This window comes from Rhynchophorus ferrugineus, unplaced genomic scaffold, assembly GCF_030347505.1.
Source record: "Rhynchophorus ferrugineus isolate W39M unplaced genomic scaffold, kcgeb_rfMv2 rfM1, whole genome shotgun sequence".
Classification (NCBI taxonomy): domain Eukaryota; kingdom Metazoa; phylum Arthropoda; class Insecta; order Coleoptera; family Curculionidae; genus Rhynchophorus; species Rhynchophorus ferrugineus.
The window spans coordinates 86,520,186-86,533,766 of NW_027472580.1; the positions used below are offsets into that span (position 1 = coordinate 86,520,186).

Consider the following 13,581-nt stretch of genomic DNA (forward strand, 5'->3'; position numbering starts at 1 on the left):
ATAACGAATTGGTGGTATCTATATACAATTATACAAAAAAAAAACTGGTTAAATATTTTACAGGTATCATCAATAGATTAACAGAAAATAGATCGTTTTTAATTAAATGATAATATTATGGAGGAAGGTTAACGTGGCGTAACACTAAGAGTAAGACATTCACAATTGTTTGTACTAGTTACATTAAATATTTCCACAGTGGTTCTCGTAAAAATACGTATAGGTACCTCCCAGGTAACTTAACCCGTGTGCTGGGTGAGTAAATTGTGGAGGTCTCTTTGATCCATGTTGTTCAGTGTTCGAATATCGATTCCTAAAGCGCTCGCCACGCTTCCCATATCCAAGCCGAACGACTTCAATAACTCGATGAAGTCCATTTCTTCTCCCGTGAGTGGATTTTGAAGCTTTGGACATGAGCGGTTACACTGTAAGAAAAAATAATGAAAATTAAATATGAAAATAATGTTATTTATTTCGAAGTAAAATAAATTTGTGAAGCACGTAAAGTTCTCTAACTTTTCGTTTCTCTTTAATTCTACAACACTTTAGGTAACAGATGCAAAGTCATCCTCTTGTATCACAAAGCTTAGCCAAGAGTTGTGTATCCTCATACAATGTTGCAGTTGTATAAAAGTTCAAGTTACATCTTTTTAAAGTGAAAAAATAATCAGAATACCTGGAGAGAATAGAAAGGAAATGTCACCTTTTAAAAGATTTTATTGTTATCGAGAAAATATAGAAGGACTTTAAATAAAAGAAGAGAAATGATTAACAAGAAGTATAGGTGTTACTCGAACCTAACGTACGATATTTAATCATGTATGTTGGGTGTTAAAATTGGTATTAAATTAAAATGCTTATTATAAACTATACATTTTAATTAAACAAATAAAAATTAATCATTCTTTTTCTCTTTCAAAGTAACTTTTACCAATTTGTGAGAAGCATGACTTCAAATAGTTATATAGATAAGAAAGCCAGAACAATTACTGACATAAAGAAATATCTTAAACTGACATAAAAAAAGGTTTCTAAGTTAGTCACTGGCTTAATGCCGAGGCTTGTGGTTCGGAACCAATGTGAAACTGTAGATTCAGTCCAGATAAGCCTTTGCTGGTAAAAAGGAGGCAAGGAGTAAACAATATATCTAAAAACATTTGGTGGAGAACATCACTTTTTCTGTTACTATCAAAAATAATTATCAACATATCCCAGTCTAATAAGTTTAAAATTAATAAAGACTTAATAGTTGTCATAAAAGCTGCAAAAAATACATATTTCCTAAAAGTCTGAATGTTAATAATTCCTTTTTTATAAAAATGAGTTATATTCAATAAAAAGTCTTTAACTAACAATAATCATTAAAAGTATTTATTGTGTATTTTATTTTTAATCCTACGGTATTTTATTTTTGATATGTCTCTTATAAAACGAAACAATATGTCAACATTGAATTCAAAATTTAATTTCTGCAAATTCTGCACTCAATGATGTTCAAGATTCTAATAATCTAAATGAAGTTATCACGGTTGAATGACCATTATATGATTGAGAGAGGAACATTAATCAAATTTGGGACTGATTTACCACAAATTTTTATATTTATACCATACTCTGTTAAAGTTACTAATAATAAAGGAGCTAAACAATGAATTATCAGCATTATAAGGAATTTTAAATAGATTTCATAATTTGTGAAAATTTATTGAATTGCTGTTGAGAAATGGTATTATAATACTTCAACTATTATATATAGGTACCATCAGATTAACATAAAAAAAATAAATATTATTTTTTTTACATATTACACTAAAATATTAATATGTATTGGATATGAGCTTTTTACCTGTGGCCAAGAACACTTTTCCAGTCTTCTATGAGCACAGTGCTTGTCACGTGTCCCTTTCTGTCCCTTAGGAACCGTATTTCTTGTCCTATTATTAGATATACTATTTGTGACTATCGAATTCTTCGTTCGATTCTTTGGACCTTCCTTAGAACGGGAATGATGCGACTGTTTCCTTTTTCGCTCTTTCTGTTTCTTTTCCTTCCTCCTTCTCTTTTTCCCGCTCTTGTCGTTCTGTTTCTGGCCATGTTTCGGGCTACCATTCGAACGTTCGCCATGTTCACTTTTTTGAAGAGCTTGCTGTTTTCTCAGTTGTTGTTTCATCTTCTTTTGGTTCTTCCTCCTCTTTATTCTGTGGAAGCATTGTTTAATTGAATTGAAAAATTTCTGATTGAACATTGCATACCTTTTTCTATTTGTTTTGCTAACCCAGCAGTTTAAGGCATCAGCAACTGATATATCGTCGATTTTCACTTCTTGCCAGTCTTTTTTTGTGAGTACGGAGTGTGATATACAGGACGGTGCGAAAACTGCTGAAACACTTTTTAAACTATGGCGCAAGGCGTCGCCCATTTTGTGTACATAGTCCCACTGCTGCTTCGTCACTGGTGTACCAACATTGTCCACGTCCATCTGAGCTTCATCAAAAAGCCATTGGAATACAAATAATGGTGCTGCAATAATAAAATTGTTAACGAAATCATGAAAAGGCTTTAATAAAGGAAAAACTTACTTTTCAACGTCGGATACAAACGATAACCGAAGTAACATCTCCATGGCTCGTCTTTGTATGACTCCTTACACCTTCTCGGAACTTTCCCTGCCCAAAACTCTATACCTTGCCTTATTGCTTCAACGGCCAGCTTGAGAGTTGGCACGTAAGGTGTTCTGTCGAGGAACCAACCAGAATCGGTGATGCCTTTCACAAGAATTTGTTTTAGATGTAATTTATCATGGAGCAGTTCGTGCACCGAGTCCAGGTTAATCATAACACCAGTACCACCAGCGCTACTTCCTGAAATAAACGTCACCATCACTAGATGTCACCATGATTTAATTTAATAGTATTAACAGTTATTTTTTATGGTAAATATTAATTACCTGCAAAAAGTAAATCGGTGCTGTTTTCTAAACCAAGTGGTACTAGATCTTTAATGACTTGCTGCACTATTAAAGAACCCATGAAGCTGAATTGAATCCCCTGTTTGTCTGACTTCCTGGTGCCGCTCCATGAATCACTGCTACAGTAAGGCACGAAGACATGATTAGCATCCCACCAGTGCGGATTTTCCTTTATATTCGATGACAAAATACCGCCAACTAATCGAAATAAATGCGTAATTAGTACGTGTTTACAAGAACTGAAATTTCAAATCTTACCATCTCTAGTTTCAGGCCAATTCGATGATGTCATATAATGTCTCTGTTTCAGCCACCTGTTTCGACAAGTGATGACGTCGTGACAGTACCATCCGCCCTCCAAGAAGATTATCCATGTTTTGGTATTGGATGATTTGCGAAGATAAAATCTGGAAAAGAAAACATAATTGTTTGAGGCATGGTCCTAAATTTATGTTTGTGATTGTTTTGACATATGTGCAAGATTGCAAGATCCGGCAAGGAAAATGATCCCAGTAACCAGGCTGGGTAAGATCGGATGTCTTCTGGGATGTTTTCTAAGTTGGTCACTCGCTAGTCGATAGGCTTAATGCCGAAGACCGTGGTTCGGAGTCCACGTTAAACTGTAGGTCCAGTACAGATAAATCCTCGTTGGTAAAAAGAGACTTTAAAATACGAAAATAAGAATATATAAAATAAAGGAAAAATTATCGAACTTGGCTCGAGTATAAAATTTTTTTCAAAACTGAATGATTTTTTTATTAATAGGTAATTATTTTAGGAGTAGAAATTAGTCTAAACAAATGTACAATAAATTCCAACCTCTATCAGCATAATCCCACATAACACTGTTTCAAATGAACATATCAGTTTACTAAGAAAATTTTTTTCCTTTTGTGACTGAGACTTATAGAAATAAAATACGATTATTACCCGAAATATGATTGAAATATTGGTACTAGCACTGCCCCTTTTTACTTAAAAAAAATAACCAAATGCGTAAAAACTATCGAAAAAGTCTCTATTTTTAAGCTACTTATAGATTGCAGATATTAGTTTCTCATAGTCTAACAACTTCAAATATTTAAATTAACATTCATTTTATTAAAAATTAACCTGGGATTATCCATTATCAGGCCATTACTTTTGTTTTGTATTAAGCAACAGTTTAGACAAGTTAAAAGCAAATTAAAATTATTTTAAATAAGATCAACCTTTAACATTTCAAGATTATGATAAACTAGTGACACCATCAAGCAATTGACCTTAAAGTTTGAAATATTCAACATAACCAAATTTATTGTATCGTACAAGAATAGGTCAGTTGAAAAGTCCCCAGCCTTCCATAGTAAAAAACATGTTTTTGACAAAATTAGTCTTTTTATTCAATTCCCTTCAAGGGTGATACGCTGATTATAGCGACCCCCGACTTTTCGATACCATTTTTGTAGTACGATTTGTCCTTTGCTTTAAAATAGGCCTCAGTTTTGCCGATCTCCTGCGAAAATTTCTTCCCAGCGAGCATTCTTTTGAGATCTGATAACAGGAAATAGTCGCTGAGGACCAGATCTGGAGAATACGATGGATGAGGAAGCAATGCGATGCCCAATTCATGGACTTGAGCCATCGTTTTCACTGACTTGTGACACGGTGCAGTGTCTTCTTGGTGAAGCAGCACTTTGTTTTTCTTCGAATGCGGCTGTTTTTCGGAGATCTCGTCCTTCAAACGCTTCAATAACGCTATGTAATAGTCGCTGTTGATGGTCCTTCTACCTTGAAAAAAAGTAGTCAAAGAAAATTATTCCATGCGCATCCCAAAATACAGACACCATAACCCTGCTAGCCGACTGCTAACTTTCTCATATCCGGATATTCGTGAATGATATGATGATGTACACGTTCTGTGTTGATATCTTTAGAGTGTCTTCTATTTCATTCAATTTAAATTTACGGCCATTCAAAATCATTTTGCGGATTTTTTAAATATTTTCGTCGGCAACAACCTCTTTTGGATGTCCACTGCGTTCGCCGTCTTCGGTGCTCATTTCACCACGTCTAAACTTAACATACCCATCCTTGATGGTTGATTTTCCTGGGCAGTATCCGAAAACTCGACATCAAGTCAAGCTTGCTTTTTTGCCTTCAAAAAACAATCTTTTATCAACACGCGAAATTCCTTTTTATCCATTTTTTCACAATAACAGAAGTTGCTTAACTGAAAATGCTATAATTCACAAACTAATGATCCGACAGCTGACAAATTTATACACGCATCTTTTGAGCATTAGGGCTAACTAAAAAACATATGGATTTAATTCCAGTAGCGCCATATATGTGTCAAGCCGCGGACTTTTCAATTGACCTGTTAATTCACTAAATTTACAATTCGCGATAATTCTTTAGTCAGAGTCGAAAAATCTAAATAGAAAGACCCATATAAAAAAAGATCGCCTTGGTTCACTTAAATTGTAATTAATAGTGCAAATAAAGTAAATAGTGCAAAGTAAAAGTGTTTCGCTGAAATGGTCAGCTGTGAACAACCTGGATGTAACGTGAATCAACAATAAACAAATAAAAGGGCTCCAATGGCAGTTCGTAACGAGAGCTATCTAAGATGTTCTCCAATGACGAAGAGAGAGCTAGTTTTTTATTAACACCCTTCTATACATTATAATCTCGGTTTGTGGTAATTATAATTGAACCCATTAAACAAAGGAGACAGCGGAACCTAAACTATACAATATACGTTGTTTTGAAACGTCCGTTATAGAAAAAAAATGACGAAAAGTAGGCTAAATAATATTATATTTTCATGAATCTAATAATTATATGTTGGAGAGCGTTCCGTGCGTGACTTCTGAAACCTTTTGATTAAAATAATTGGTTTTACAATATAATTGTTTTTCGCCGTCGCTACTTTTCCGAGAACGTAAAAGTGATAGAAGATTATGGGCTTGCGGGAATGTCCCGAGGGGGGCGGGGGAACGAAGGGGGTCCCGGTCGGAGCGCAATTTCATTTTTAGGAGTGTTAATTTTAGATAAAAATGTTCGCTATGAAACTTTCAGTTAATGGCCATATCGGGAAAGGTAAGAGATATTAAATTAATGTTTCCATTGTTTTCGAAATGGGACGAAAAAGTTTTCGAAAATTGCTGGCGTATCGTGAAAATGTTATAGGATTGGTAAAATAATTGTTTGTGTACTATAAAAATAGCATCATTGTTTAAATATGCAAATATCAGTACAACAAAATTTCACTCGTTTATAATGAAAAATCAAATATTTACCGTGTTAGTTTCAAATTTTCCTATGATTCTGACTATATACATCATCTTTTAATGTTGTTCATTTAGTATTTTCATATAATGTGAACTGTGAACCACGAAATAGGACTCACATGTTCATTTAAACATTTTCATGTTTAACACATATTTACTATAAATGAGCTATTCCTTAAAATTCTGTCAAAATATTCCAGTTGTGAAGACTCTAATAGTGCTAAATGGCGCAGTTCATTATAGGTTGCACAATAAGCTCTTCAAACTGCCCTCTACCTATTATTCTATATATCTATCTGTTGGAGATATTCGTAATAGAAAAAACTTATTTAAAAAGGCTAAGTAAACTAAGTTCTTTCAGTAGGCATTCTAAAACCTGCCTTATATGGTCCGATTTTTGAAACTCTCGTCAGATGATGATACCCTTCCCTTAATTTATAGATTATAAGATTGGTTCCGCTTAAGTAGGACCTGTTCGAGGAGGATTTTAAAGATTTCTTTTTTCCTGATCTCATTCTAGAGAAGAGATACAAACATAATAGACAGATGTCTATATTCACTATAAGAAATTTATACTCATTCCCATATGTTAACTAAATGAAAAATGGTTTAAAATAATTCATGACAACTTGTTTTACTTTTAAGATAGCATTACCGTGAGCTTTTGAAACAAATCTATGAGTATCATCTGTAAACATATTTGAAAATAAGTTTGTACTAAAATAAAAGTTATCTGCAAATGATTCCATTCAAAATTCGAATAGGAAACATATTCTAATATTCGATCTAAATCCGCTAATACCTAAGAGATATGTTTTGTTCTTGATCTGTTGGTAGTTTTACGATATGACGGTTTACAATTTAGATAATTCTAAAATAAATAAAACCTAATTAAGAGATTTAAATTTACTTTTCTTATTATCAATTCATATATGTTGAGAGTGTTATGGGAAACATATAAATTGTAGATATTGGTTAAGTAATGATTTCAATAAGTAGACAACGCTTAGAAACGTAGAAGTTGACTACGATTGATGATGTAGAAAGCCAATTAGGCAAACAATCTGAGCAAAACGGAAAGCTTAAAGACCGACTGTAATTGATTGATTGTCAGTATGTTTGTATTTCTTCTCTATAATTAGATGAGGAAAAATAAATCCTTAAAATCCTCCTCCAACAGGTCCCACTTGCTGCTTGCCTGCTAAGTTGCACCAATCTTTCTATCTTTTAATCTATATATGCGAATTCTTGTAATGAAATACATAATACAAATATCAGTTAGTCATCTGCAATAGCATCTTTGTCTGGAGATGGCTAGGCTATACAGCTCAAAAACTACTATTGGATTTGAGGGAATGGCATTATCAATCACCTGATGAAAGTTTCAAAAGTCGAAGTATATAAGGCAGGTTTTAGAGGCCTACTGAAAGAACTTAGTTTACTTAGTATAAGCCGAGCATTTCAATTAGAAAGGAAAAAGGCCTTTCGCGAAAATTTATACCGAAACGCTTAATTTAATAAGTCCTATTGTATCCATAAAACTCAGTAGACATAGAACAAGGGACACGAACGTAGTTGGCTTTTAATATATAGAAAATATTGATGATATTTACTTGGGGTCAATGAAATCATATAGTTGCACCTGATATAAAACCTAATATAGTTCATATTAATTTTAGTAGTCTATCATCTATTATACTAACTTCAACATTCCATATATCAAGAACCATTGTATGTTGATTGAACAATCGACTCAGTAATGCCAACGCAAGTACCTAATTCCTGGCCAGTTGCAGCATTAGTTCCATTGAAGTACCCTTAGGCACAAATGGTAATAAATACACAAAAAATCAGAAAAATAATACAAATACACAATTTTTTATCCGGAATTTACAAAATATATGTCTTCAAGATTAATAAATAATTCTTTAGGGGCATAATTAGTTAGAAAAATAAATAGATTTTATAAATTTGAATACGACATACGAGTAAAACAGGGAATATTTCCATTGATTTAATCTAATGCTAATCTTTATAAGCTATTACTTACCCTGCTTGTGATCCATCGTTACAAGTAATGGTCCTATTGGATAAAAACACTTTCTTCAATGGTTTGGCTTCGCTACCGGTACTATTTTGATTCGATACAACCCTCTGTATCGAGTTGGTAAAGATTGGATGGTGCAGAACTGTAGGCGTACCGCTGACGTAAGACATAGCGACACTCACGCCCAACCACAACGATATTATCTAGAAAAATATCAGGAAACGTTAATGACTAAATGGATATTTAATCGTTGAAAATGCAAATCGAGTCGTGAAACCGATGAAGCCTAAGATGCGGGCAGTTTCTTTTATCGTACTCATTTGGACATCAACGTCATTCGTCATCAATGATATGAATCAATCATGAATCCTCCAAAAGTTAATAAACTGATAAAATTTAATTTGAAATATTGTTTCATATATTGTTATGATATTATTTACATATTTTTAAATTATTGTGCTTATGTAATAACATTTATATGTTTATTTAAAGTAAAAGCGTACTGTATGAAGCAATATTCTTTACAATTGACTGTATCTATTCAGTCATACGGTAATGTGTTTGGTGCTCCTTCTACGCCACTAATTACTAATCTAAATTGAGCAATATAAGGTCATTACTGATCATTGCCATGTTCCAAAATCCATGAAGTAATAATTAGGCTGTCTTTCATAAAACTCTGCATGAATATTTAAATGCATCTTTCATCAAAAACACTATAGAAATACATCAGAGCATGAAGTTGAAATGAACTGTTTTATCATATACTATTATCACTGTAATTATATCTTCATCATATAACAAGTTAATATCATATCAGACAAAAATCCGAGCAGATTAAACTCAAAATCAAAGAACTGTATTGGTTAGTTGGAAAATACTCCCAACTTGTCATAAAATCCAAGAGATTGGTTTATCAGTCTATTATAAAACCTATTTGACTTTATGGTGTTATACAAATATCAAACCAACTAGCAATGTAGCGAAACCAAAACAAAGTTCTTCAAATAATTACCAATATCGATACGTAACCAATGAAGAATACACCAAAATGAAATGGAATTGCGAAGTTATACAACATTTCACATTAAAATATGAAATAAGGTTACTAAATTATAGCAACGTAGAAGCAATACAACTACTGAACAACAAGAATGAAGTTAGAATATTCAAGCTAACCAAACCACATGGTCTTGCATAATATATAAGTGTTTAATCTTCTCCTTAAACCAAATAGCTTAACTTGCTAATGTCAAATAAACATAAATTATGTTACCAGAAGAATTTAGACGAATTTATTTTGAGTAAAAATAAATAACTTCTTTAACTATATCAACATGACTGTGTTTTAAGTGTAAACTATATATGTTTCTCAGTTCTGCGTCCACCAACATCCATCCTATAAATGTCAATAATCATCTTTTTTCATTTTCTATGAACTTCTTAAAAACTTTAGAGTTATTCGTTATTCTCAACATGGTCCAACTTTTCGCAACAAGTTTTTCTGTCTTAGGAAAAGTGATATAGCAAATGAACAACATTCGAATGTATACAATATATTAAAATCACTCAAAACTAATTCACAATCTTTATAGTGGTTCCAGGAACAATATATAAAAAATGTAAACAAAAATTCTAAAAATTACACTTCGAAATCAATTCGAATCAAAAAATTAACAGTAGATGATGGTGGATACATGATACTTCATCATTCTCTTGGATTTTGGCAATAGAATATTAATTACAAACTATTCTCGATACTTTTTTGAGTCAACTAACGGACCAAACAGTTTCATCGCCTGTAAATTTTACAGGTTTCATCCTGTAAACTTCGATAATAATTTTTTAAAATTTTCTTAGAATTTCTTGAAAACCTTCCAGTTATTCTTTATTCTCAACATGGTCTGGCTGCGAATCATATCAATTTTTAAAAAGGGACTCCAAAACGTATCAATTTTTCGCATCAAGATTTTCTAACTAGTAACAGTGATATAGCTATGAACAAAGTTCGAATGTACGACGGTCACTATTTATATTTCGGGAATAGAAAAAAAAAACAAATAGTTAAGCTGTGAATATATTTTTGTTGTTTTTCAAAGTACTCACCACGATGATCGATACACTTTTGCATACGCCTAATTTTCAAAGCATGTATTCCATTCCGAATGATGTATCTTCAAAACATGATTTTTGAACGCTTCAATAGCTTCTTCGGGCGATGAAAAATCGTTGACCACACACCACGTTTATTCTTCACGGATGGGAACAAAAAGAAGTCATTGGGTGCCAAATCAGGGCTGTACGGCGGATGACAAATCAAGTCGATGTTTTGAGTGCTCAAATAGTCTCTTGTTTGAGCCGATGTGTGAGAGCACGCATTGTCATGATGAAGAACAATTTGGCGTCACTTCTTTGTTTTATTTATTTCACCGAAGACTTCTGGCAAACAAATGGGTGTGTACCAATCATAATTTACTGTTCTACGATCCTCTAGAAGCACTGTTTTAATATGACCAGTTTTCTAGAAGAAACAGGCCACCATTTTCTTTGAAGTGCTTCGTGCGCGAACAACTTTTGTTGTATTTGGTTCATCTTGGAATACCCATACAATCGACTGCTGCTTACTTTCGGGCTCATACGAATATATCTATGATTCGTCACCTGTCACGGTTTTATAAACGTCTTTCGAAGCACCGCGATTAAATTTCTAAGCATTTCTTTGCACACAATAGGTGACATGACGATCTTGCTTAATCATTTCGCACACATTTTGGACGACCTTCATGGAACTAGTCGAACAGCGAACTACGACCACGATTGAATTCATTAAACCAGCGATACACTGTGGTTTTTGATGTCAAAAGTCAAATTAAGTTGGTTGATGTACTCTTGTTGTGATAATCCACGTCGAAAATCGTAAATAATCATCGCACGAAAATGCTCACGATTCAGTTCCATTTGTTACCGAGACGAAACTTTCAACTAAATATAAGATAAACAAATAGCGTCCGTGCGACAAAATGTTCTGAGTACGTATATCGTCAAATATGTCAAACTTTACGATGCAATCGTCAGATGGACTCACATGACAACAGTGTTGCCAATTCCCGAAATATAAATAGTGACCATCGTATACAACAATTTACTATAAAAGCTAAATTTATTTTAAACTACCTCAAAATTAATTCACAATCTTTATAATGGTTCTAAGAACAAAATTTAAAAAATGTGAATTAAAATTCCAAAAATTACACTGAAATTAATTAGAATCAATAAATTAACAGTAGATGATTATGGATAGGTGATACTTCATCATTCTCTTGGATCTTGGCAATAGAATATTAATTATAAACTATTCCCGATACTTTTTTTAGTCGACTAACGGTCCAAACCGTTTACTGGCATGTAAATTTTACGGGTTTCGTCCTGTAAACGTCGATAATTACCATTTTTTTCGCTCCATGAAATTAATTAACGTTTCACCATAAGAAGAAAGAAAGACTATCGGCATATCTTACCGCTGCTGCTACTGGTTTTAGCGTTTTATACGTCGGCGAAAGATCAAAAGCCATCGACAAGGTCTTTGATTATTAAATTTGCTACCGCGGGAAAAAAAAGCAAAGTAAGATATGCGCAGGCCGAACGAACATAGTACACTGCCAATCATGTGCCAGGTCAGTCTAGATGGATGGCATTTTTACATGCTTTACGGGTTTCCTTTTATTGTCAGCTCTAATTGCAATGAATTACATAACTTTTTTTGTGCGTAAAATAATCGATCGCCTTAAACGTACGACGACAGTTCACTGTTATATAGATTCCTGTTTAATTTATTCAATTTTATTAAAAAAAACAACGAACTGTTATTCACTGACTCATAGATATTATTATTTTAGATTTTTGTATCTGCTTTTTAAGGCTTATCACATCAGATTGAAAATATATTTTGTGATTTTTATTTTTTTTAATTATTACTTATTTTAAGTGTTCTATAGGGTGAGTTATATATTAAGACATATTTAATAATACTTTTTTTATATATTTTAAAGTCTCCTTTTTAAGGGTTTATCTGTACTGAATTTACTATTTACCGTGGGCTCCGAACGACTTCTCTGTCTGATTTTCCACTGTTGCCTAGAGAAATTTACAAATACAATCACAAACATAAAGATCAAACATCATATCGCCTTCGCCACTGCGCAACCAAGCCGGCTTTTGATAGTACTGTTGAAATAGAATTGTAAATATTTGTAATATTTTTTAAAATAAATTTTGCCTTGGAAACAATCACAAACATTAATTTACAATCATGCCTCAGTAGGATTAGAACCCCTGACTATCCTTGACCACCGTACCGACCAAGCCGCCAAGTATGCCTCAATGATGTTTAGCTATATAGTTGCTGTGGCAGTAGAGTCGCTCTCCATTCCTGTTTACTATTTTCTCGGGCTCTAATTCACGAAAATCTCAACATTATATTCTCAAATTCAAATTGCAAATATGCCCTGTCTTCAGATCGACAGTTAGGAAAATTATTGAATGAAATGACTGAATGAATGAAATGATATAGTGAAAAGATCGAGATTGTTCTATAACTGTTGCGGTATTTTGCACTGAGACTTGTTGAAACAAATTTTGGTTCAAGTTTAGTTTGGTTCATCTCATAATGATCACAAACGCATTTAATTTCGAAATAAGTACTAACTAGTAATGCCACCATCCCAAAACTGATATCAAACAGTTATTCTTGTCACTAATTCCACTATATGTGAAAAAATCGCTACAATTTATCCAAGAATGTTTCTTAAACAAACATAGATCAATACTAAGACCAATTGTTGCCAATATATAGTGTTATTATAAGAACATGAACTATCTGACATCCCAAAGCAATAAGTTTCAGCAGTTACAAATAATTCACACATCACCATAGTATTATATACACCTTTAATCATTATAATCATATAAGTCAATATGCTGATATCTCTATAGTGCTGATATATCAACAACAAAAGAAACAGTATTTGGAACATTTGCCGACGACGCAATTATAATGGCAAAAGACATATCTCTACCTAAGGCTGTAGAAAAAGTACAAGTAGCAGTCAACAAGATCTACAAATGACTCCGAACTACGAATGTCGACTAGAGACTGGAAAATACAACTTAATAGCTTCAAATCTGCCCATCGTTGCAGCAATATCACAAAAACCTATTTATATCACTTGGCGGATCCTCGATTCCTCAAGTATAATCAGCTAAATACCTCAGCATACAAAAAGCAGAGCAGA

The 13,581-nt window shown here is 33.0% G+C and overlaps 1 protein-coding gene across 3 annotated transcripts in view; it reads right to left on the bottom strand.

Moving 5' to 3' along the window:
• Positions 1 to 90: 90 nt before the first annotated feature.
• Notum (palmitoleoyl-protein carboxylesterase notum) overlaps positions 91 to 13,581 on the bottom strand; it is a 52,593-nt gene continuing 39,102 nt past the window's right edge. For 2 of the 3 annotated variants that reach the window (XM_076411650.1, XM_076411659.1), the window contains exons 2-7: positions 8,294 to 8,493; positions 3,227 to 3,375; positions 2,948 to 3,166; positions 2,580 to 2,861; positions 1,847 to 2,520; positions 91 to 425 (exon numbers count right to left, since the gene is read on the bottom strand). In XM_076411650.1, coding sequence (XP_076267765.1) covers positions 240 to 425; positions 1,847 to 2,520; positions 2,580 to 2,861; positions 2,948 to 3,166; positions 3,227 to 3,375; positions 8,294 to 8,493 — 1,710 coding nt within the window. In that variant the 3' untranslated portion in view covers positions 91 to 239. The remainder of the gene's footprint in view (positions 426 to 1,846; positions 2,521 to 2,579; positions 2,862 to 2,947; positions 3,167 to 3,226; positions 3,376 to 8,293; positions 8,494 to 13,581) is intronic. The other variant, XM_076411667.1, reaches the window with a different exon arrangement.